Source organism: Aedes albopictus, chromosome 2 (assembly GCF_035046485.1).
Source record: "Aedes albopictus strain Foshan chromosome 2, AalbF5, whole genome shotgun sequence".
Taxonomy (NCBI): Eukaryota; Metazoa; Arthropoda; class Insecta; order Diptera; family Culicidae; genus Aedes; species Aedes albopictus.
In genome coordinates this window covers 92,725,964-92,750,153 of record NC_085137.1, presented here as the reverse complement: position 1 = coordinate 92,750,153, position 24,190 = coordinate 92,725,964, and the positions used below count along the sequence as shown (strand labels likewise).

Here is a 24,190-nt window from a genome sequence, read left to right as displayed (position 1 = left end):
CTACGACGATGTTGTCATATTGCCTTGATGAACGTTTTTGATCATTCTATAATTGCACATAACCACATTTGACCAATTTTAGTGTTACTTACATGAACCATCCGTAACTTGAACCCTCAAGTTAAGGGTTAAGATAGATTAAGTTAAGCATACACATGCTTGAATCTGTCATGAGGATATGCGAGCTGTCAAACCATCAACAGTAAATATTGTTGATGTAAGCATAATATAATATGATTGAGTCAACCATATTACATTCTTTAATCAGTTCATCAATTTTAATCATTTAGAGCTTTGGATATGCTTCGTCCTATGATAGTATGTACAATCTCAAAAGGGATTATATAAAAGTCAGTGCACAAATATGCTTGTTCACGACCGCAATATGATTGATATAACTTTTTTTTTTCTCCGTGATTGGTGCGAAACTCAGTAGGCAAGACAAAGTTTGCTTTTGCTAGTTTTGTATAATTTTTTGATGGTGCCGAAACATATGTATCTTAGAAACATATAAAAATTTAAAAGTAAATAGGTAAATAACTATTTCCAACATTTCTATAGAAACTGGTTTAACAAGAAAAATACATTGGAACCTTATAAACGCGCAATGCCTCACGTTGGGCGCCAATATTACAGCTAATACACTGAAACCTTACAACTTACATTTATGAAAACAATCCTTAACAAGTCTGATTCCAAAATTATTCTAAAAGTCTATATAGAAATTTCTTCAAATATTTATTTAAATATTCCAGGGTAAATAAAATTCCCTGATAATTCCAGGTTTTCCAGGTTTTTTTTCAGGTAGTAGACACCCTGAATATTTACCCTTTCATGGCAGGTGTTCGGAGCAAAAGATACTAATTTACTTTTTATTAAATTGTTACGTTTATTTCAGTTCTTTTCTTTTAATGGTACATTCACTCGTATGCATTACGAAGTTGCTCTTCATTTAAAAAAATCAAATAAAAACAATAGTTATGTGCAATTTTCCGGTCGTTTAGTACTGATCCTTCCCAGTTCCTGATTCATCGTTTTCAGTAGTGGGTGTCTACCGCAACCGCAGCGTCCCCTAAAGTCATCCAAATCCAGAGCCCAAATCATTCCACCACCGAGATTCATCTGTTTCACGAACTGTGACTTTCTACGGATTTCATCGACATCATCATATGATACCCACTGGTTTCCACGCAGTGCATACGGCCCAATACGTCCTTCGCCATCACGATACACTGACCATCCGTTTTGATTGACTTTCTCGCAGATTTCATAAAACGCTAAGAACCCACCAGCTCGAGTAAATTGACCGGCCTCACCTGGTCCATAAGATTTTTCGTTCAAGCCATTCTTGCCGCTATCAGCGAGGGAGAATGATTGTCCATACAAAGGCATTCCCATGACCAACTTTCGCGATGGAGCTCCCTTTTCGATCCAATATTTGATGGAGAAGTTTGCATTGAAGTAATCATACGTATCTCCAGGATAGTAGTACAGTGGGGCCACGTGACCAGTTTGTTTATCCCAATGGCCATGGAAATCGTAAGTCATAACTGCAATCCAGTCGAAATATTCTGCCAAAACAGGCACGTCATAACCTGCGTCAATCACCATTTTACTGGGTGATACAGCTGCTGATAGCAGCCATTTCCTAGGACGGAATTCTACAGCCAGTTCCTTAACTAGCTCTGCAAAGCCTTCTTTTTCATCGGGGAAACCTTTCTTACAGTCTACCTGCCAACATACAGGATACTCCCAATCCAGATCTAGACCATCAAAGTCGTATTTTTCGATAAACTCCACCGCATGCTTGACGAACGCACGTCTAGCAGATGAACTTCGAACAAGTTTACTGTATTTATCGCCAAGCGAATCGTTCCATCCACCAAGAGCCAACGTTACCTTTGTACCCTTTCGTTTGTGTTCCACCACTCGTTCGTAGAATTGATTATCGATATCGGCCCACGAATCATGCGTCTTGATAGTCAAGCTTTCACGATCCAGAACTGCGAAACCATAGACTATGTGTGTACAAAGATTTGAATCGATGTCATCTGGAGTGTACTTTCCATCACCCTGTCGATACCACGCCCAATTGGTGAAGTAACAGACGACTTTGAAGTCATTGTTGCCAGTTGTTTGGACGTCGGTATGCACGACAGGAGGTCGAGTTGGTCGTTTGCTTGTGGTGTCTGGAGACCACCAAACCATGCTGGACGATTCGGGTGACCACCAACTTGTGGTTGTGGTTGACTCCGGTTTCCATCCTGCGGTAGTGGTCCTTTCTGTAGTTCGTTTCGGTGGACGCGTTGTAGTTGTTATCCGTTGAGTTGTCGTATATGATGGCTTTTTGGTAGTTGCTACAGTTTCCGTTTGCTTATTGCGACATTTGGTGGTTTGAGGCCAATCGCAATGATCCTCGTTCCAATATAGACCACCAGGGCATCTAAAAATAGAAGAGTTGATTTAATGTTTGATGTTTTGTTCTTTACCAAATATAACAGCGACATACTTTTGCTCATACAGCTTGCCATATTGACAAATGTAATATTTGTTGCAATCGGAAGGATGTGGAACAAAAAGTCGCCCATCCGTACAGGTTGGTTCGTCTACTTCATTAGCGACTTCCTGATACGATGGAGCATTTGTGGTAGTATACGTAGGTCTAGCGGATGTTCTTCGTTTCGTTGTGGTTGTTGGACGCATAGTAGTAGTAGTAGTAGTAGTAGTACTTGTTGTAGTACGTCTTGTCGTAGTGGTGGTAGATGGCCGTCTAGTGGTTTCTGGAGTAGTCGGAGGTCGTGTGGGTCGTGGCTCTTCGCGTTGGGGTTCTTTTTCCAGGACACATCTTGGTCCGGGTCCTGGATAGTTTCTCAGCACTCTATTGATTGTCCTCAGTAGTGGGTACTCTTCACAGTCACATAAATTACGGAAATCATCGAGATCTAGAGCCCAGATCATTGCACCACCAAGTCCCATAGCTTTTACGTATTCGCTCTTGTGTCGAATCATGTATTGATCATCGAAGGATACCCATTGATCTCCTTTGTATGCGTAGGGACCCATTCGTCCTTTTCTGTCTCGAACAACGGTCCATTTTTTATTTCGAATGTTGGCGCAAATCTAAAACTCAAACCAATTTAGATCAATGCAAAAGTCTGTCAACTACTTATTATGAAATTACCTCATAGTAAGAAAGGAATCCTCTGGCACGAGTTGATTCTCCTGCTTCGCCACCACCATACGTTTTTGCATTCAAGCCATGCTCATTGTTATCGGCCAATGAGAATGACTGACCATACATCGGCATTCCCATTACAAGTTTTCGTGGATCAGCACCCTTCTCTATCCAGTAGTGAATAGTGAAGTTAGCATTGAACGTTTTGTCAAAGTCATCCGGGTGTTCATACATGGGGGCCACGTGACCAGTCTTTTTGTCCCATTGACCGTGGTAATCATAAGCCATAACAGCGATCCAATCCATGTAATCGGAAAGTGTTACTACATCGTATCCTTCATCAACAACTTTTTTACTCGGAGACACCGCGGATGATAACAGCAATCCTTTAGGTTTGAACGCCTGAGAGAGTTCTACAACAAGGCTTGCAAAACCTTCCTTTTCATCGGCGAAGCCCTTCTTACAGTCAACCTGCCAGCATACCGGGTACTCCCAGTCTAAGTCCAACCCATCGAAACCATACTTTTCGATAAAGGCTATCACGTCCGCAATAAATTTCTGTCGTGCGGCAGCACTACGTACCAACCTACTGTACTTGTCCCCAGCAGAATCATTCCATCCACCGATGGCAACGGTCACCTTCTTTCCCTTCTTCTTGTATTCGACAACTCGTTCATAGAACCTGTTGTCAATGTCTGCCCACGAGTCGTGCGGTTTAATAACCAGCCGATCGCGATCCAATACCGCAAATCCATAAACTATGTGAGTACACAAATCGGCATCGATGTCTTCCGGTAGATACTTTCCATTACCCTGACGGTACCAAGCCCAATTGGTAAAATAGCACACGACTTTGTAGTCTGCATCGGGTTCAATCGCGTTCTCGTCCTGATTCGATGTTTCCTTATTGATGACCTCGACCTGTGCTGCGGTATTTCCCTGATGGGTTTCTACACTATTTGTTTCTTGATGTTCATCTTCTTTGCTTGGTTCGGGAACTGTTGCAGCTGAAATTGTTAAGAGTTAACAAGAAAATTCGCAAATCGAAGATATAATACATACGAATGGTCTCTACTCCATTGGGGGCATCTCTCAGCCCTTCTCGAATGGCTGTCAGCAGAGGATGATGGCCATGACCACAGCGGTTTTTAAAATCGTCTAGGTCAAGAGCCCAAATCATACCACCTCCTAGATTCATTGCTCGAATAAACTGAACCTTCCGCAGCAGAGCTTCCTTGTCGTCGAAAGACACCCATTGATTTCCCTTGTACGCGTATGGGCCCATCCGCTTCAGATCGTCTTGGATTACAGTCCATCCCTTGTTCTGAATACGATCGCAAATCTGTTGGAAAATCGTTTATAGTTTGACTTCTTACCTATATTTAAATTGAATTTTAAAAAGTTGTCTTACCTCGTAATAGGCAAGGAATCCAGCAGCTCTGGTGAACTCTCCTGCTTGTCCAGCACTAGGGGCCTTCGCATTCAATCCGTTATTCTTCTGGTCAGCGAGAGTGAATGACTGACCATACAAAGGCATTCCCATAACCAATTTTCTCGACGGAGCTCCCAGTTCCATCCAGTAATTGATTGAGTAATTCTAAAATGTTAGAGATTGATGTTAGTAAAGTATGATACTAGTTATGTTACTAAGGTTCGTACCGCATTGAAGAAGTCGATCTCGTCTTCCGGATGATAATAAAGAGGTGCGACATGACCGGTTTTCTTGTCCCATTGACCATGGAAGTCATACGTCATTACAGCGATCCAATCGAAGTACCTAGCCAAAGCGGGAACATCGTATCCAGCATCTATCACTGTCTTGCTCGGAGACACAGCAGCAGATAACAGCCAACCACGAGGTTTTAATGCCGCTGACAGTTCCCGAACTAAGCTAGCGAAACCTTCTTTCTCATCGGCGAAACCCTTTTTGCAGTCTACCTGCCAGCATACAGGGTATTCCCAATCCAAATCCAAACCTTCGAAACCGTATTTTTCAAGGAAACCTATCACATGCTCGATGAACTTGGCCCTAGCAGCAGCGCTGCGAACCAATCGGCTATACTTATCACCCGCCGAATCGTTCCATCCACCGATAGCCAGCGTTACTTTGACTCCCTTATTTTTTGCCTCAACCACACGAGTGTAAAAGTTATTATCGATATCAGCCCATGAATCATGAGTTTTGATCGTCAGTGAAGAGTAGTCTAGCACAGCAAATCCATACACGATATGCGTACACAGGTCTGTTCTGATATGGTCAGGAGTGTATTTGCCGTATCCTTTCCGGTACCAAGCCCAGTTAGTGAAATAGCAGACCATTTTGTAATATCCGGATAACGGCTCAAGGTTAGGCACTGGAGTTGTCGTAGTAGTTGTAGTGGTTGTTGTAGTCGCACTAGTTGGCTTATGATGCGGACCATCAATGTCTTGGCCTTCTTCCACAATCGTTTCACCTCCTTCTTCAGAACTGTTTTCGGTGCTACCCAACTGAGTGCATTTAGCATTTGCAGGCCAATCACAGATCATTCGAACTTGGTTCCAGTGAAGTCCATCGGCACAGCTGGCTGCTTCGAGACGTCCCCAGTTACAAACCAGATACTGCGAACAGTCTCCAGGATACGGCACATGAGTATGTCCATCGCAGGGATCATCTTCCGACAAGACTTTTAATGCAGCCAGTTTAGAGTTCTTGGTCAACAATTTGTAGTATTGCGCACGGCTAACACAGTTTACGTTATCTTCCCAGTCACAGCTCTTCTCTGCCTCGTTCCAGAACAAACCAGGGCCGCACTGTTGGGCGATCTTCTTTTCATTCACGCAGATGTAAAAGCTATCGCAACTCTTATGTGGATAGTACTCTCCATTGACACACTTGTCGACTGGCCGTTGTACAGGTTTCTTGGTTGTGGTGACTGGCTTCTTCGATGGTCGTGTGGCTTTTGGAGGTGTACTGCCTACAGTAGACGCCGTTGTCCACCACCAAGGAGATTGAGTGGTATAAGGTGTAGTTGTAGTTCTTCTACGTGTCGTAGTTGCTGGTGCCTTTGTGGTGGTTGTGGGCGTATCCGCTACAGGAGGTTGAGCAGCTGTATCCTTAGCACATTTGGCAGATGCTGGCCAATCGCAAAGATTGGCTGCTTCGTTCCAATGGAGACCGCCGGCGCAGTACTGCTGTTTGAACTCACCGTAGACGCAACGATAGTACGAATTGCAACTGTAAGGATGAGCTTTGTACTGGTTTGGTTCACACGGCTCACCTTCTGTTAATTCTGGTTGAACGAGTCCTGGAGCAGGAATAGTTGTTCCTACAGTAGTTGTCGGTGGCGCATACGTTGTGGTTGTAGTTGGTCTACGAGTGGTTGTAGTGCTACGGGTAGTGCGTCTAGTTGTGGTAGTGGTTGGTTTCTCTGTTGTCGTGGTTGTAGACGTAGTAGTTCTACGTGTGGTCGTTGTGGTGGTCATTGTTGTAGTTGTAGGTTCTTGCCATGAAGGCCACGTAGTGCCAGTTGTGGCAATTCCTGCTCCTCCAGTATCGACACTAACCGTCATTTCAGCAGGAGGTGGAGTCACTGGCTGCATTGGACGCGTGCAGTCCACAACTGTAGGCTGAGGAGTTCTCAATCGACCAAGTGCTCGATTAATAGCACTCAAGACAGGATACCTTTCTTCGCAACACTTGTTCTGGAAGTCGTCCAAGTCAATTGTCCATGCAGCAATTCCACCATATCCAGATTTCATGACATATTTAGCCTTAGCTGTCACGGAAATTGGGTCATCGTATCCTACCCATTGATCTTTCAAGGTGGCAAACGGTCCAGACATTGAAGATTCACGCCCAACAGTCCACTTTTGCTTGCGTACTCGGTAACAAACTTCATAATACGCCAACATACCTGGCTGTCTGGTATCTTCTCCAGCATAACCTGGACCAGAAGCTTGCGTTCCAATGCCAGGTATTTCTATTTTATCTCTACTACGCGTTAACATGAACGTTTGGCCATACATAGGAACTCCCATAATAAGTTTATCCTTTCGAGCACCCATCTTCGAAAGTAATTGCATGGTATAGTCCACGTTATACTGCGGGTACTTATCACCGGCATTACCATACAAAGGACTCACGTGACCCGTTTGCGGTTCCCACGATCCATGATAATCGTAAGTCATTACAGTCATGAAATCCACTACATTGGACAGTTGAGCCAAGTCGTAGGCCTCCGTAATTACTTCTTTGTATCCCGAAATACTCATTGTGACCAGAAGATTTTCTTTGGAAAATTCTCGCTGCATTTCCATTATAAGTTTGGTTAAATTTGGCCTATCACTGGAGGGACCTTTGGAACAATCACTCTGCCAACACACTGGATAGTTCCAATCGAAATGCAACCCGGAAAATCCATGCGTCTTGAGGAAAACCATGGCATTTGCAATGAAGTTCCTACGGTTTGTTGGGGAACTAACCATCGAGGAGTATTTATTTCCAACCGAGTCGGTCCACCCACCGATTCCCAACAGGACTGGAACAGAACCACTGGAACTAATAGTTCTAGCATAGAGATCTGAAAGTAAATTGAATATTGTTAGATTTTTATCGGTAAGGCAGTTACAGATGTTGTTAACTGTTTTCGATGTCTGCCCACGAGTCAAACTCCTTCATCATTAGGCTGACTGGATCTAGAGTAGCAAACGAGTAGATAATATGCGTGCACAGTTTGTTGTCGATATGCTCAGGAACGAATTGTGCATCGTTCTTCCGATAGAAAGCCCAGTTAGTGATATGGCAGATAACTTTATAGTCACTGGCGCTTTGCTTCAAGCTATCAAGTTTTTGCAACTTTTCATACTGATTATACTGATTGTATTCGAGCGTGGGAATCTGTTTCAATGTGTTGATATCTACCAGTTGCTGATACGGCGATCCATATCTGAACGGTTGAGGATTTTTCGTATCATAGTGCATTGGGAACGAATAGGCAGCATATTTATTCTGGAAGATTGGGCTTTGTGGAGCCCGGTAATCAATTGTTTCCGCCGATTTCACTCGTTGGTGTTCCGAGGTAACAACTGATTTTACCTCACTAACAACATCTTCGATCGCATTATCCATGTCGACAATACGAAACTCGACAGCATCTCGTAGAGGTAGACGTTCATCGACCCTGAAACAAATGGCTATTTATAGTACAATAAAAGTAAAAAGCAATGTCTGGCTGACTCACAGATTGACTGGTGCACTTTCGACAGCATTTCTCAGAGGAAGAGATTTTGTACCAAAGACATCATCCACTGTGTAGGCTGCGGTTTTCTCATAAACTCGCGGAGGGATCGCTTCGACACTATCTCGTAGAAAGGTGACGGCTTCCGGCTGGACATTCCTATAGGCACTCAAGCTTGACGATGCCCAACAAACAGCAAGGACAACAAGTGGCTGCGAATAAATTGATCGATTGTACGTGAGTATGGTCGCTAAACAGAACATAGAACAAAAGAACCTACCGGACTTAAGAACCTTCGTTTAGTCATCCTGTCTGTCGACGATCATTGAAACTGAAATAAATAAAAGATAATGCTACTTGCATTCAAATGTCTTGGGCATAGGAGAACAGACACGTTCATGATAAGTGTATGACTCAAAAAGAAATATAAAACAATAATAAATAATTCTGATTACACCATAAGCGAGTTCAGCCTGATTAATCGGTTCTTGAACTTGACCACAGTCTAGCATCTGCGCGCCAGAGATGCATTTGAACGCGTTCTGTTCATGTTCTGTTCAAGAGCTGTGCTCACGTGAGCCGTGTTCATGTTCAAACATTTTAGGCGCCTGATCACAGTGCTCTACGTAGCTAGTAGCAACTGAACAAAAGCAACAAAATGCTACTGGATGTGTCATACAGCTTTTCTTCCTGCAAATGCTAGACCTAGTACCTACCATACTGCAAAATGGGGTTTCTAAGTGAAAATTTAATAATTAATCAATTAAATGGTTGTTCAAGGTATGGAATGTGAGAACCAATTAGTAATCTATTTGGACAATCCGAGAAATCGCGGCATAATGCGTGGGCCCCACAACGGGGACAACCGACGGAAACTCGACTACTCCATAAAAAGTATCAAATGAAAGGGCTCTTCTCACTACATCCGGCCAAACCCGGACATCTATTTATGTTCAACGGTATTATGGCGTAGTTCTTACTGCGCCATTACTGCACATCGGATGGTCCCTACAGAGCTGCGAAGTACACCCAACAGCACACCATAATATCGTTGTAATGGAATCGAAGAGCTCACCCCGGCCTAGTGTAATGAGAATGGCATACGATACCTAACGAAAGCTAAGGGCAGCATTGGAATGTTGCTTTCTCGTTGATAGGAAACTACTTATTCCAATTTCCCAATCCAAATATGACGCTTCTGGCCTGTCAATTTTGAACACCGCTCCGTGTTCAATCTAGTAATCTAGATTGTGTTCAAAACTTTGAACATGCTCTTGAGAGCTTTAAGGGAACAATTTTGGCACGCTCACAGATCATGAGCGTTCAAAATGCATCTCTGCTGCGCGCACTAGCAAAAAGCATAACCGCGCCCATTCAACCTTCAACCCGAAGGCGCGCAAGACTTCCGAAGCACGTGCTCAAACGGAGAATATCTCAAAACCAGTTTCATTCACGTTCGCTGCCGCAGACACAACAAGTGTGTGATTCATTCGTTGTGGGAAGTTTTGTGTAGAAACACGAGATGAAGCGGGCAAAAAAGCTCTACGCTAAAGCATCAAGTTCCATGAGACGCTTACAACCGGTACCGCTATATATGCCATAATCGTAGAAAAGAATGAAGTCAGACACACCTCCAACTGCGTCGTCGTTGCTGTGGGGATTTGAATACATATTCGTTCTTGGGTTCCTGGCTGGTTGCCTACATAAGTACAGACCGTAGTGGAGTGGCGTACTAGTGGGTCACTGGGTGGTTTGAGTTTACGATTCGATATGCAACGGTGCGGAAGTGTATTGAATTCTCAGATCGCTATCTAGACCAACACAAAAGTTTATATATTCATTAAAATGAAAATGCAAAATAAGTTCGTTGCATAACTATGATTTATATTTTTTTAATATAATTTTTATCAATACAATCAATCCTGTTCTGGCCTATATAAATATAAGGTCAAGATGTGAATCAAAGTTTTTAGGCAACTGATGCAGCTTTTGTGTTTCTTCCAGGTTTCAAAATGTATTGAAAATAATTTATTTTTGTTTATTTAAAATAGGTAATTCCCTGTATGCCATAAACAAAGAAAGACATTTTAACCAAATTTTGCTCGCAGGCACATTTTTGTGATTCACCAACACCATTCACACGATGGGAACAAAAGCTGCCATATGTGCCGAGAGCAAGATTAAGTCTATATGCTTAGGGGCCATCGGATTCACAATCAAATTAATGAAACGAGTTTAGGGAGGGCCAGTCGTTTTAATTAAAATTTGCAGGAATGTTTATCGATTGTTGAAGCGTTTTAATTGGAAGTATAGCATGAAGTATAGACAGAGCCAGTCATAATGAGGTACCCTAACACCGGGAAATGGCGGCGTAGCTATAAATGAGTCGTGATCCCATCCCCATGGGTTCTTCCTGCAAACTCATAATAGTATTGTGCAATCAGTAGGGTATGTGTTCCATCAGTAATCTCACGCTCCCATATTCATCCTATTCGAATACAAGCGATTACGGCACCAATTGATTCCGTTCTTTTTGTTTTCATGGGTGCTCACTTCTAACAAAAATACACAAATAAGAAACAAAACAAACAGCGCTTCATTCCATGGTTTTTCGTAGGATGAAAATGGGAGCCACATGCTTAATAAGGGAACCAATACCCTATTTGTCAGAATTTCAGAAGAGATATCCAGTAGAATTTCTAGAAGCATTTTTTGTGAACTCTCCAGGGAAATTTGTAGTGCAGGTTTGGCACTACAGGTTTTACTTATGATGTTTTTTTGAAATTGGGAAGAAGTGGATAAGTTGTAAGCATAAGCACAACATATATATTAGTGTGGGTCATCAGAACCGTTTTCTTCAAAGCTTTTTTGGTTCCGTTTCGGGTCCTGAGTATCTGTGCAAAATTTGAGCACGATTGGTAGCGTCTACACTTTGCGCATTGCAATTGAAATTTGAATGGGATTTTGTATGGGAAAACATACATTTTTGCATTTTTGTCTTAAGTTGAAAAAGTTTGTCTGAAACTTTTTAACCGATACTGTAAAATGATAGCCTAGGATGTTCTGAAAAACTTTGTTGAAGACCGCAAAGCGATCCGATGCTTGTGAAAATAGTTATAAATAACGAACCGCATGCATGTGTTTATGTTTTAACATGTAAAGGAATAACAATAGCAACAAAATCATGCTGTTTCGCCAAGTAATGCCAACGCTATAACTTTTTCCATAAGCATCATATCACTTCGCGGTCTTCGACAAAGTTTTTCAGGACACCCTTGGCTATGGTTTCACTTTGTAGGTTACATGGTTTGAGAAAAATTTGAGCTTGTTATGCGAGAAATGCAAAAAAGTGTGTCTTCCCATGTAAAACCCCATACAAACTTCAATCGCGATGCGCAAAACGTAGGCATAACCGATCGTGCCCAAATTTTGCACACTTATTTGGGACCTGAAATGGGATCAAAAAAGCTTTGATCTGATGGGATACCATTGATATTTCCCTTTTTCCATATAAACGATGACCCACTCTAAATTATATGTCTTAAAGAATCCTGAAATCGTTTTCGACTGGTTTTTTTTCTCTGTTTCTGGCTAAGACCTCTTGGTCCTTAAAGTGACTGGGTTTGTTAAAGAATTCGACAATGATTTTTCATAAGGGCCTAACTGACTTGATCGATTTCTCTTCGTCGACTCTCTCTTCCTAATAACTTGATCAAAACAAACAAAATCATTATGCTTTTTGTTTCTACAGCAAGATATAGTCGTCTTCTTCGCATTTCAACCAAATTTTTTTTAGAAAACTCAATATACATTCTGTAATAACACAAAGAGAGGATCAATGAAGAGAATTCGAAAATGTCAATTAGGCCCTTATGAAAAATCAGTGTCAAATTCGTAGCCATAACTTCGAAACATCAAAAACTAGATGTCGTCAAATGAAGTTATGTTCCAAATTATTTGATACAAATATCAAAATGAGAAATTTTCATTATGTTGCAGTACTGTGGATATTATGTCGATTTTTTTTCAATAACATACTTCCTCTCATTTTGTGTAATTTGTTTTTTGAATCTTTGGCGGAGAGTTTTCAAATAAGGGTTAGTTTGTCCGTTCCCGATAGTCTGCTGAGGAGATATGCCCATAATAAAAACTGCATTTAAATCTAAGAATAAAATAAAATTCATGGCTACTATGATAGAAATATACACTGTGTTGCATAATTGATCGGAGAGTCGCCCATTTCCATGGTCCACTGCACGAATTTATACTGGCCTGCTTACTCTCACACGAAATTTGACGTTTGAGCGGTGTCGGCACCTCTCAAACGTTAAATTTTCTGTGAGAGTAAACAGGCCAGCATGAATTCGTGCAGTGGACCATAAAAAATAATCAAGTTTAAGATACTGTAACTATGGTTTCCTTCGATGGATTGAGCTCAATTTTTGACACGGAATCACCAATATATTAAATTTCAATTATATAAAATATAAAATGCTAGGTCGCTAGTTAGTCTAGTGGTTAAGGCTACACACTAAGATTCAGATGTTCCAGCTCAGTAATTTTTTCACCGAGTTCAGTATTTTTTCCATCTTTTTACTGAGTTTTCAACAGCAGATTTATCTCGGTACACTCGGTAATCGTATTTACCGTTCACCAGTAAGGATATTCACCGTTCATCAGTAACTTTTGACAGTTTATTAGCTGAGCTCGGTAACTCATTAACGGAATATCCGCAAAAGAAATAACCGAGCGTACCGAGTTAAATCTGCTGTTGAGAACTCAGTAAAAAGATGGGAAAAATACCGAGCTGATCTTAGTGTGCATGGATCGCCAATCCGGAGACGGTGAATTCGAATCCCGTTTCGGTCGGGAAAATTTTCCAGATCCCCTGAGCATAGTGTATCATTGTACTGCCAAGTATTCGTTAAACCCGATTTCGTCATCAAAAAATTCTATAAATATTCAAATTTATGCATACAATTATTCTTTTCTGGAGTAATCACATATTTAGTATAGAAATTGCATACCTTCAGGCGTTTTGCTAGTTTTTTAAACTAAAAAAAATAATAAGGTTGTAAAAGTTTTACATAGCTTTTCGCATCCTGTGGTGGGTAATTCAGGTGGAAAAACAATCTTTCAACACTTACAAAAGCATTTTACTGACTGATCATTTATTATAACAAAATGATTTGCAGTTAAAGTTTTAACCTTTTTAACAGATGAAAACCATGGCCGTATTTGTTTTAAAGCATTGAGTTCAACCATATCGATGAATAATCAAAAATTTGTCGCCGAAAATTAAGAGAACAGATGAGTTTCACGCGAAATACTGACCAATTTTACCGAAAACACTATCTTTCCAAGTTTTCAGGAATCTGAAATATGATATGAAAAACCCAGATTAATCCACCTAGTGGTGATAGTGCCTTTCTCGTCGTATATGTACTCAAGAACTATAATCCGAAGTGTTCCTGAATTCTGAGAATACTCTAGAATGGAACAAATCTAATTTTCTTCTTTTGTCACAGTGCTCGTTGACTTATCAATGGGGGAGTAGAGTTGATAAATAATTAATGTATTTGATGAAAAAATACCCAGACAATTAAGCTAAGCGGATTTGGTAGGGAATCGGATTTGGTAAGAAATTTTCTGAAGGATTCTAATTTCACTTTAAAATTTAAAAATTTATTGGTTAAGGGGAATTAGGGGCACCCTAAGCAAATGAGTACGTTAGGCCTGTATAACAGAGAAAAACTTAACATATTATTAGTTGGCTTACAACTTTAGTTTGTTTCCTACGTATTTCAATCATTTACAGCAGGTAGAATGTCTTTATTGTGAAGAAATAATGAATTGTACATCATGTGTTTTTTTAGAGCTGGCAGAGAAGGTACGGGGCGAAATGGACACCCATCGGGGCATAATGGACACCCCTGCATATTTTATGCTAATTCTTTGATTACATCGATCAGTTAAGTAATTTGCCCACGGAGATCGATACCATAGATAAAATACTCCATCTTAGACGAGTTTACAAATCATCAAAGTTAATTAAATAAACTTTAGGCTAAAATAATCCAATTGTTTTTTTTTTTTCAAACACTGTATGCAATGCGCGTACATTCATTCGTAATTACCAGTGTTCATTTCTCCCCAAATCGACTACAACATTGAAATTTCTATTTTGAGTAAATTCTAATCACAAATGAAATATTTTATCCATTGCTAAATCTTTGTATACATGCAGATGAGGTAGCAATTCCATGGTTTTTATGGTGGACTCACTCAAACACTCGTAATACCTTATTTGCTGCTGCGTTGAAATTATAAGAATTTCACCATATGAAAAACATATTTCAATTTCAATGATATTTAGGTTACTTTGGAGGCATATGAATGTTACTTTTAAAAAATAGAACGTTGACTTGTTTCTTTCCACTTATGAATTAAAAGTTTAGCATAAAAGTCAACGGTTTCGGCAAAAATAGGGGTGTCTATTTCGCCCCGGGTATCCATTATGCCCCGATCTCCCCTATTTATTTGTGCCTTTCCTCAAAATGATGAATTCCCAGTAAAATTTCCCAGGGGGACCCCTCTTGACTTAAGAGAAAATCGAAATTTGTGTCAGCCTTATTCAGAAACGCAAGAATTATATCAAAGCCATAATCGAATTTGGAAACTTATTGATGGCTCATATTCCGAAGTTATGTATTATGTTAAACGTATAAGCAGAACTGAAAAATATCAAACCTCTCAGTTGACTGCTTTAGTGACCTTCACTAGCACTGGATGCCGATCATTATCAAGATATTTCGGCAAATTTTTTTTCTGCACACTTTAGCCTTTATTTTATTATCGTTGGTTATAAGATTTATGTAAAATTTGACAAAAAAAGTTCAAGCTAGTAAAATTTATTATAATAAAACCCATTCAAATTTTAACCGTTTTACACAGCGCGAGGGCTCAACCAGTTGCATCAAAATTGTGTGTAGTAATTTCAACCGCAAAAGGAGATTGATGATATGAAATTAAAACTTCCCCATACAACGTTGATTCATCCTACTGTATAATATTTTGCTCTTTTACGCATATTTATCGCTTGCATTGATTTTGTTCACCTTCGTAATTTCAGCGATGAATCCAATTCTGTTTCTGCAACACTGCTGGTAATCTAAGGTGTGGTCAGAGACTATTTTCTTGCTGCCCGTTTATCTGGTTATCCAACATTTTTGATGATTTGAGGTTTCATATACATGGGTTTAGTTCACTTTTTTAACTGGCCACTTCCGGCGGGACACCTGAAACCGGTTCCGGAACACAACCGGTTCAGGTATGTTATTTGTGGATTGATTGGTAATTATCAATGACAAATATCGGAAACAGCTTGTTAAGCGTTACGCGTTACGACCTACTATTCTTCGGTCATCGTCGGACGCATTCATTTGGATTCACCACTAAAACTTCACAGTTTGATATATAAGCGGTTCAGATATGGTCTGAAACTATTTTCCTGCTTACCGTTCATCTGGTTATCGATAAAGCCACTATTTGGTGTATCACATGCATAAGTTTGGTTCAGTTTTTTAATTGTTCACTTCCGACGGGATACCTGGAACCGGTTTCGGAACACAACCGGTTCAGATAAGGTATTTTCCTGCTTACCGTTCATCTGGTTATCGAAAAAGCCGCTCTTTGATGCGTCGCATGCATGGGTTTGGTTCACTTTTTTAATTGGCCACTTCCGGCGGGACACTCGGAACCGGTTTCGGAACACTACCAGTTCAAATATGGTCTGAAACTACTTTCCTGCTTACCATTCAACTGGTTATCGAAGAAGCCGCTCTTTGATGTGTCACATGCATGGGTTATGTTCACTTTTATATTTGGCCACTGCAGACAGGACACCCGGAACCGGTTCCGGAACACAACCGGTTCAGATAAGGTATTTTCCTGCTTACCGTTCATCTGGTTATCGATAAAGTCGCTCTTTGACGCGTCGCATGCATGGGTTTGGTTCACTTTTTTAATTCGCCACTTCCGTCACGACACCTGGAACCGGTTCCGGAACACAACCGGTTCAAATACGGTATGAAACTGTTTTCCTACAAACCATTCATCTGGTTATCGAAAAAGCCGCTCTTTGATGTGTCGCAGTCGCATGCATGGGTTTGGTTCAATTTTTTAATTGGCCACTTCCGGCACGACAACCGGAACCGGTTCCGGAACACTAGGTTCAAATATGGTTTGAAACTACTTTCCTGCTTACCATCCAACTGGTTATCGAAAAAGCCGCTCTTTGACGTGTCACATGCATGGGTTATGTTCACTTTTATATTTGGCCACTTCCGGAAGGACACCCGGAACCGGTTCCGGAACACTACCGGTTCAGACATAGTCTGAGACTATTTTCCTACTTTCCGTTCATCAGATAATCGAAAATGCCGTGGTTTGATGGGTCGCATGCATGGGTTTGTTGCATTTTCATATCCAGCTCCTTCCTGGAGTACAGATCCGGAACACCTAAATGGCCATAACTCCGGAACGGCTGGACCGATTCGAACCATTTTCAATAGGAAACAATGGGACCGGATTCCGCGTCGAATGAACCGTCGGTCGTTAAAATCGGTTGATGTTTACTATCTAAAAGTTAGGTGACCTTTTTTGTACACACACACATACGCACACACATACATACACACACACACACACACACACATACACACACACAGACATCATCTCAACTCGTCGAGCTGAGTCGATTGCTATATAACACTTGACCTCTCCGGAGGCTCTATCAAATTTTCGTTTTTGGAGTGAACATATAGCCTTTCGGTACACCTTGGTGTACGAGAAAGGCAAAAAAAACTTCACTATTCAAAATTCTTCACTATTGATTATCTGTATTATCTGCTCGGGCATTACCTACCCAACAAACTGTTCCGAAGACACTAACCTTCCAAATCATCTGGGACAGTTGCTTGACTATCTATTGTAGTTTTTGTAGTGCAATTTATCTCCAAACGGCAGATAGCACCTCAAGCGGCCAAGTTCTTAAGGGGCCGTTCATAAACCACGTAGACATTTCAGGGGAAGAGAGGGAAGGTCAGGCCAAAGTCTAAGCCTTATACAAAATTTCAAATTATTGGTATTGGACAAAAGTCTACGAGGGGAGGGGGGTCTGAGATGGAACATACCAAATTTCGATCTACGTGGTATGAACAACTCCAAACTTAATATACCAACAATCTAAATGGTGGATATTTACAAGCAATAAAATTTTGCTGAAGGAAATATTGCGCTATCTAACACACAGCTTCCGGAATTTCAGCTCATTCTCACGAAAATAGAATTCTCTCTCACGCCAATTTTCTGCGAAAATCTGGCTTGAGAAATCTCTCGCACTAAGAGGAGAGTGAAAATATTTGTTCACTCACTCATGTGAGCAGTGTGCGAAGGGTGTTTTAATATTCTTATATTGATGAATAATATCTTCTAAAATGCATTATGAATTTATCATTGATTTATCAGAATGTGATTGAAGGGATCTATTACACATGACATAGTCGTTTTGCCCTCTACTGCAATGATTGAGATAGAAGAACAGTTTCCTTTTAGTTAATGAAATATTTGTTGTTATCACTGCAGCAGCAATAGTCCAAGGCACCAGCGCGTATGAAACTCATCTAGCGGTCTTCAGCACTTCTGGTTCGACTCCCGACCCGGCAACAAAAAAATAATGGTTACAACATTCATGTGATGGGTTTCACAGCTCCAAAACCTATAATCCCTTAAAACGAAAGGGGTGCGTTTTGCCTCGACAGTGCATCTTACCCCAGATTCCCCTATCTCGAAGTGTTGTTTTTGCAAAGTACCGTTGTGGTGATCACGATATCTAAAAAATAGTTGACCGATTTGTAAACTTTTTTTATAATTGTATTTCAAATCTCGAGGTACTGACTCAAGGGGCCTGCAACTCTAAACTTTCCGAAAAGTATACCTGAAGTATCGCCGTAGTATTTCTAGTATTTTCTGTAGCATAGCAACCCATGAAACAAGACACACAAATAACAGTGCATGCATACGACGAACGTCATAATAGTTATTTATGTAACGAGTTGTAAAATGATGATTTTTACAGCAGGAGTTGTACATTTATCCAACGAGGCTTGCCGAGTTGGATAAATACGACGAGTGCTGTAAAAATCGTGTTTTGCAACGAGTTGCATACAATTTTTTTGCAATGAAAGAAAAACTTTCATTTGAATATGATAGTTTCCATCAATATCATCGTGCTTCGCGGTGGTTGAATGGGACCGGCCACGTGCTCTATCGTGCAAGACACAAAAAATTGGATCAAGCATGCCGTGCTATAACTGTCACAGTTTTTCAAGCTCTAGCCGTGGAAACTGAGGTCAGACTGAGGTTGTCAATCAAACAATTGCATTATGATTTATAATGAAACGGAAATGAGTTGCATTATGAATCATAATGCAATTGTTTGGTATCGTGCGGGAAAGTAGGCCGTTACCTCACCGAATTGGCGAGTATATAGTAGGATATTATAGTGCCGAGTTGCAAAAAATCAGTTTTCTTCTAACAAGTGTTGGACAAGGTGAATTAAAAAGTCAGCTACTTTTCGTCGTGAATTATTTTATTTGTTCCTACTTTTAGGTGTCGTACAAGCTCCTGCTAGTACTGTAGACGGCTAAAATCCTTCATCATACTGCTGCTCAATTTAACCGGATTCGACGTTCATGAGCCTCCGCCGTACATAAGTTTCGTGTGCTTCCGTTGCTTACATATTCAATTGGATTGAATGAAACAAGGTTTTGATTAGTTAGTTTACATGTCTTTATCGTTGAACTATACACACGTAACTTAACTGTTTTTCTAGATAAGTGCAGAACTGTCACTGCAACTAGAGAACCGTAAGGCTTCCAGGGAAGTTTTATGCAGCTACTTTTCTATCCTGTAGACCATAGCCTATCTCAGCTGATCAACTATCTTAATGGTCACAGTACTGAAAGAACCCATTTGTATAGCATTCTTTTGAAAATAAAATGGTTTGAAATGAACCTCATCTAAAGCAATTTTTTTTGTTTTGAAAAAGGTATAATCTCCCCACGCTTATGCATTATGGCTGGCTAATAATCAGGTACTTTCAGGAAGGAATCTGTTTTAAGTAGTTTATGCAAAAAAAATAGCTGAGCTAAATGACGAACATAGCCAGTTTCGAGGAGACTGGAGACTGGAAGACCTAAAACTCATGCTGACATTTATGCTTCCTTTGGGTGATTTGCACCAGAAACATCGAAGTAAGCGGCTTGCTTCGATGCTAATAATGTCGTAGTATTTGATAGTATTCTCTAGTATTTTTGAAAACTAAACCTAGTTTAGAGTTGCAGGCCCCTTGTACTGACTAGTTTTTAAGATATCACAACGGCATTTAGAGAGAATCGCGTTTAATGTTTCGCACTTTGCATTGTCCTTATGGAGGGTGCGCGCTTCATGGGGCTGTAATTTTGGTTCCAGTGCTTTAATCTTTATGAAATTTGTAATGTAGTATAGGTTCAGATTATGCAATAATTAAAAGTTCGTTCGTTTATTCCCGCATAGTACCCCTTAATTATAGAATTGAAATTTTCATCATCGAAGAATCCATTGTAAAATCCCTGAAGAAAATCTTAGAGTGCCTAACCCTTCAACGACCCGTGCAGCTGCCGTGTATGCTCGTGTAGCTGCCGGCTTAGAATAGCACTACGGACCACCTGTTCCGAGGGTAGAAGTCCACCAAACAGGTAACCCCAATCCAAGGTGTCAGGCGACCCGTGCTGAGGGATGAATGGTTGAGGGGGTTTAAAATATGCTCGATCTTCAACGGAGCCCGTAGCGTGAGTAGATCGCCTTTTTGGGTTGCGTTGCGGTGATAGATCTATTATGTTTCCAGTTCAAAATCGAATTAGCGACATTTGTACACCTGGTGCGCTATACAGCGCCCCACTTCCGACATTGTGTTTAACGCAAGGCAAAAGCAGCGGAAGTCAAAGAAAAAATGTCGCTAATTCGGTTTTGAACTGGAAACATAATACCAAACCGAAATCTAGTGTCGTCCTATTTTTCAATTTTGGAATATGTGTTCTGGTAATTCAAAGAATTATACACAGAAAAAAAATATGCAATTAAAATTCAGCCAGAAATCATGCACATAAAGGGGATGCTAAAGTTAGCGCACTTTTACATGAGATATAATGTAAAATTACATTACCATCGTGTAAATTTCTGCCAACCATCGCGTAAACCATCATGGACTGCAACCGGTTACGTGACTATTAGCGGAAATTTACACGATTGTAACGTAATTTTACATGATTTCTCATGTAAATATGCACTAACTCTAGCATTCCCTATATGTGCATGATTTCTCGCTGAATTTTACATGATTTTTTTTTCTGTGTAGTATTTAGTCCTTACTACTGGTGTTTTGGTGACTTCCAGTTTTTGAATAAAACTGAGTTTACCAACTTTTCTTTGCATATAGTTAAAAACCTCACCATCTGAGGCTAAACTCAATGCAAAGGAAATCAAATTGGGTTAGGGATCCATGTATGTACTAACTCTTCGAAGACTGGAAAGTGCTAGTACGCAAGGAACATACTAGAATCCTTATTACTGAACACATGTTCCATTATTGGAATGATATTGCTGCTAATGTTAAAACCCGGGTCCTAAACTTCCTACTGGGGAGAATTTAGCAGTAAAACAAGGGTGATGCTAGGTTTCCGATGCATGGCCAATATCAGTACTCTTGTTTTGTTTTAGAAGAAAACAAAACAAAAACTGTATCAAAATCGATACTTTATTGCCCCTCAATGGCAATTGAGTAATGCGACATGCACTACACTAAGGATACGGGTAATGTCACAATAGATCTAAAAACTGGTCGCAGTGACAAACCCGAACAGGAATAAAAAAAAAACCTTCAACGACGATTAACTGCAAATATTGGTTATCTGTAGACTTGGATAATTGGTCAAGTTTAAGTAGCAGCGCAGTCATTTTTTTATTTCGTTTAAAGATAGTTCGTTAGCACACTTCGGTCCAAGTTATTGGTTCTGAAGATATATAATTTGTCAAATATATTGATATTTTTATCTTTCAATAGAAATCGTGAGGAGGATCCACAAAAAAACAATTTCAATTTTTTGATGGTGATAATGATTCAACGTTAAGGTTGAAGGACTAATCATTTATATCATCGTCATCATTGAAAGCAGTTTTCTCTTTCAAGGGATATATGTTTACAATGAAAGTGTATTTACTGTATTCCATTCTCCATCTGGAATACTGTGAATACATTTTCATAACGATCATTTGTGTTTCGAACGAGAAAACTGCTTTCAAAATTTCAATGATGACGGTAATATCAATGACGAGTTCTTCAACCTTAATGACATAACATTATATTATCATTAGTCTTTGGTCTAGATGTATTTTTAGGTTAAGTTATTATTAGCCTGTCGAAAAAAACAGCATGATTAAAGTCTTTATCTTTTGTTTCAAATGTTTTAACACGAACAGTAGTTTTTTTAGGGGCCCGTGTCTAATCAAGCTTTGCTGTGGTTGTATTTTTAATAACTTCTTGCAATCCATAGTTACTATTTTTGTAGGTCAAATAAACCAATTTGAATTATGACAGAGTCCATTCAATTCAATTCAAATTGTTTCTTTTTAATCGACTCTTCCGGCTATATTTATCTCAACCTCACAAATTAATCACTGTCAATCTCCCCCGGTTTATTCATCCTTCTCATTCCCAATGTCAATACACTTTGTCACACCAATTTGCAAATCTGAAACCAGTTATTCCTCGCTGCGAATCAACTCTTTAATCCTCACCGCACGCGGTCCCATTTGGTCCAGCAGCAAGGAAAGAGGAATGGCGAAACATGTCCCCGCAAGAGTTCAACAGAACGATAAAACCACAAATTTGAATTTATAATCATGCCTCTGAACTGCTTTCCCGATCGAAGTGCGAGATGTGTTCTCCTGAGCCGGAGGATTAATTCTTCGGCGGGCTGCTTTCTCCTGGCTGTTGTCGTCACTTAAATGGCAGTGCAAAAAACACACAACTATGTCACCAAAGGCTAATAACGGTACAAATTCTGCGCTGCCTCTGGTTTATTAAAAATTCAGATATTCTTTCACCAAATCAACGAGCACACTACACACGCCAGTCCACCGCATACACTATCTGACACACTTTCTTCGAATGCGCCCCAAATTGCGAGAAACATAAAAATTCTTGTACTTTTTGCGTATCGCCAGACACTCAGAGTAGAGCACATTTAGCTTTGTGCTTAATGCTGATTGATTGAAGCGTATGTTCAAACTGTAGATACGATCACGGTGTAGCTGACGACAGGCACTTCCTCAATATTTCGTCGTTTCAAGTGCAGCGGCGACTAATCTTCACACTGAATCTCTCACGCAGCACTCGTGATCGGTTAACAGACAGCATTGATATGCACGAGCGTTGATGTTCTTCGCCCCTCAAACTAGCGCTCAGCTCAGCCGGCCTAACAATAGTGCACTGAGTGCTAGGAAGGGACTTGTATGTTATGTTCGCACTCACAAACTCATCGTTACATCGAATACAATCAATTTAAATAATTATTATGTTTTCTGAATAACAATTATCACACGCGCGACGCTCACAGACGCCCATCAGCTTTAATCTTCCTATGCGAACCAGAAACTGCAGCAAGTATTCCAAAGGCATACACAGCTTGTCGTTAAAAGGCACACATTATAATGGCATTGCACGGCCACATGCTTCCTCCTATAAGGTACCACCTTCTACCAGGTCAAACACTTTTCCTCAAAACAATGCATCACGTTTTGGGACCAATCGGGCTTCTAAGCGTGTCGCACGGTACTAACATTTTTATTTCACTGTAATCCAAAGTAGGTAATCCAGACGTTGGTCATTTCCTTTCCGCTTCCCCGCTGCTATTCACTCCTTCAGTTGGATATTCCAGTTCTGCAATGGGCCACTTGATGAAATAAACAGCGTTCAACAGAAGAAGTTGCAGACAGTCAATTGGCACTCTTCACTTCACGACACGCACTTTCCTTCGATTTCTGGTTCTCGCGACGATGGTAACGGACAACGTAAGACTAATTCTTATTCATCCCGACGGGTCGCTTTTATACGCGAATGCTTCCCGGCTCAGACCAGGCCACGGACGAACAGGCGGGTGTATGCACGGACGGATTGAGGCGGTCAGAAACCGCCAGAGAAGACACACCACACCACAAGGGGACCACTACTGGGGCTGGGTGACTAAACATGTTCCTCCCGTTCTTGGGTGCGCTGTGTACGGGAGAGCTTGGGGAATCGGATATCTTTTTTTTTATCCTTTATTCCTAAGAAAAAACGAATCTTGTGATTGATTCACGCAGAAGTGGGCAGAATTTCTTAAAGGGACATGATTTGCCTAGTCTTTGGGTGTAAACCTAACCTATATTTGTAGATAAAACTGTTGATTCAGTAATAGTATATTTATCGACGAAGGGCTTGGGCTTAGAACTGGCGATAAGATAGCAGGAAAAATTGTATCATCAATGACATGGAAAGTACATTTTAGGTATATGTATGCCTTAATGCCTTATGTTTACTCATAGTCGTTGCGAGATTTTTTTTAAATTTCAGCTGATTATGGCACCACATTTAAGAGCAGGAAAAAAATCTAGCAAAATCCATCTTCAGTTTTCAATGATTTCTTTGTTTACAATTATC

The 24,190-nt window shown here is 40.4% G+C and overlaps 1 protein-coding gene across 1 annotated transcript; it reads right to left on the bottom strand.

The window, feature by feature from the left end:
• Window positions 1-864: 864 nt before the first annotated feature.
• Window positions 865-23,778, bottom strand: LOC109431815 (probable chitinase 10). The gene is made up of 10 exons (XM_019708082.3): window positions 23,332-23,778; window positions 8,672-8,722; window positions 8,395-8,603; window positions 7,796-8,334; window positions 4,835-7,734; window positions 4,587-4,772; window positions 4,238-4,517; window positions 3,182-4,182; window positions 2,510-3,120; window positions 865-2,443 (listed from the first exon to the last, which is right to left on the bottom strand). The coding sequence occupies exons 2-10, from the start codon at window positions 8,696-8,698 to the stop codon at window positions 979-981; spliced, it is 7,218 nt and encodes a 2,405-aa protein (XP_019563627.2). The 5' UTR covers window positions 8,699-8,722; window positions 23,332-23,778; the 3' UTR covers window positions 865-978.
• Window positions 23,779-24,190: the final 412 nt, after the last annotated feature.

Excerpts from the sequence above, each read along its gene's own strand:
- LOC109431815 (XM_019708082.3), bottom strand. The coding sequence starts at position 8,698 with ATGACTAAACGAAGGTTCTTAAGTCCG. Across the intron at positions 4,518-4,586 it reads GATTCCTTGCCTATTACGAG|ATTTGCGATCGTATTCAGAA; the intron begins GTAAGACAACTT and ends ATTTTCCAACAG. Across the intron at positions 2,444-2,509 it reads GGCAAGCTGTATGAGCAAAA|ATGCCCTGGTGGTCTATATT; the intron begins GTATGTCGCTGT and ends TTCTATTTTTAG.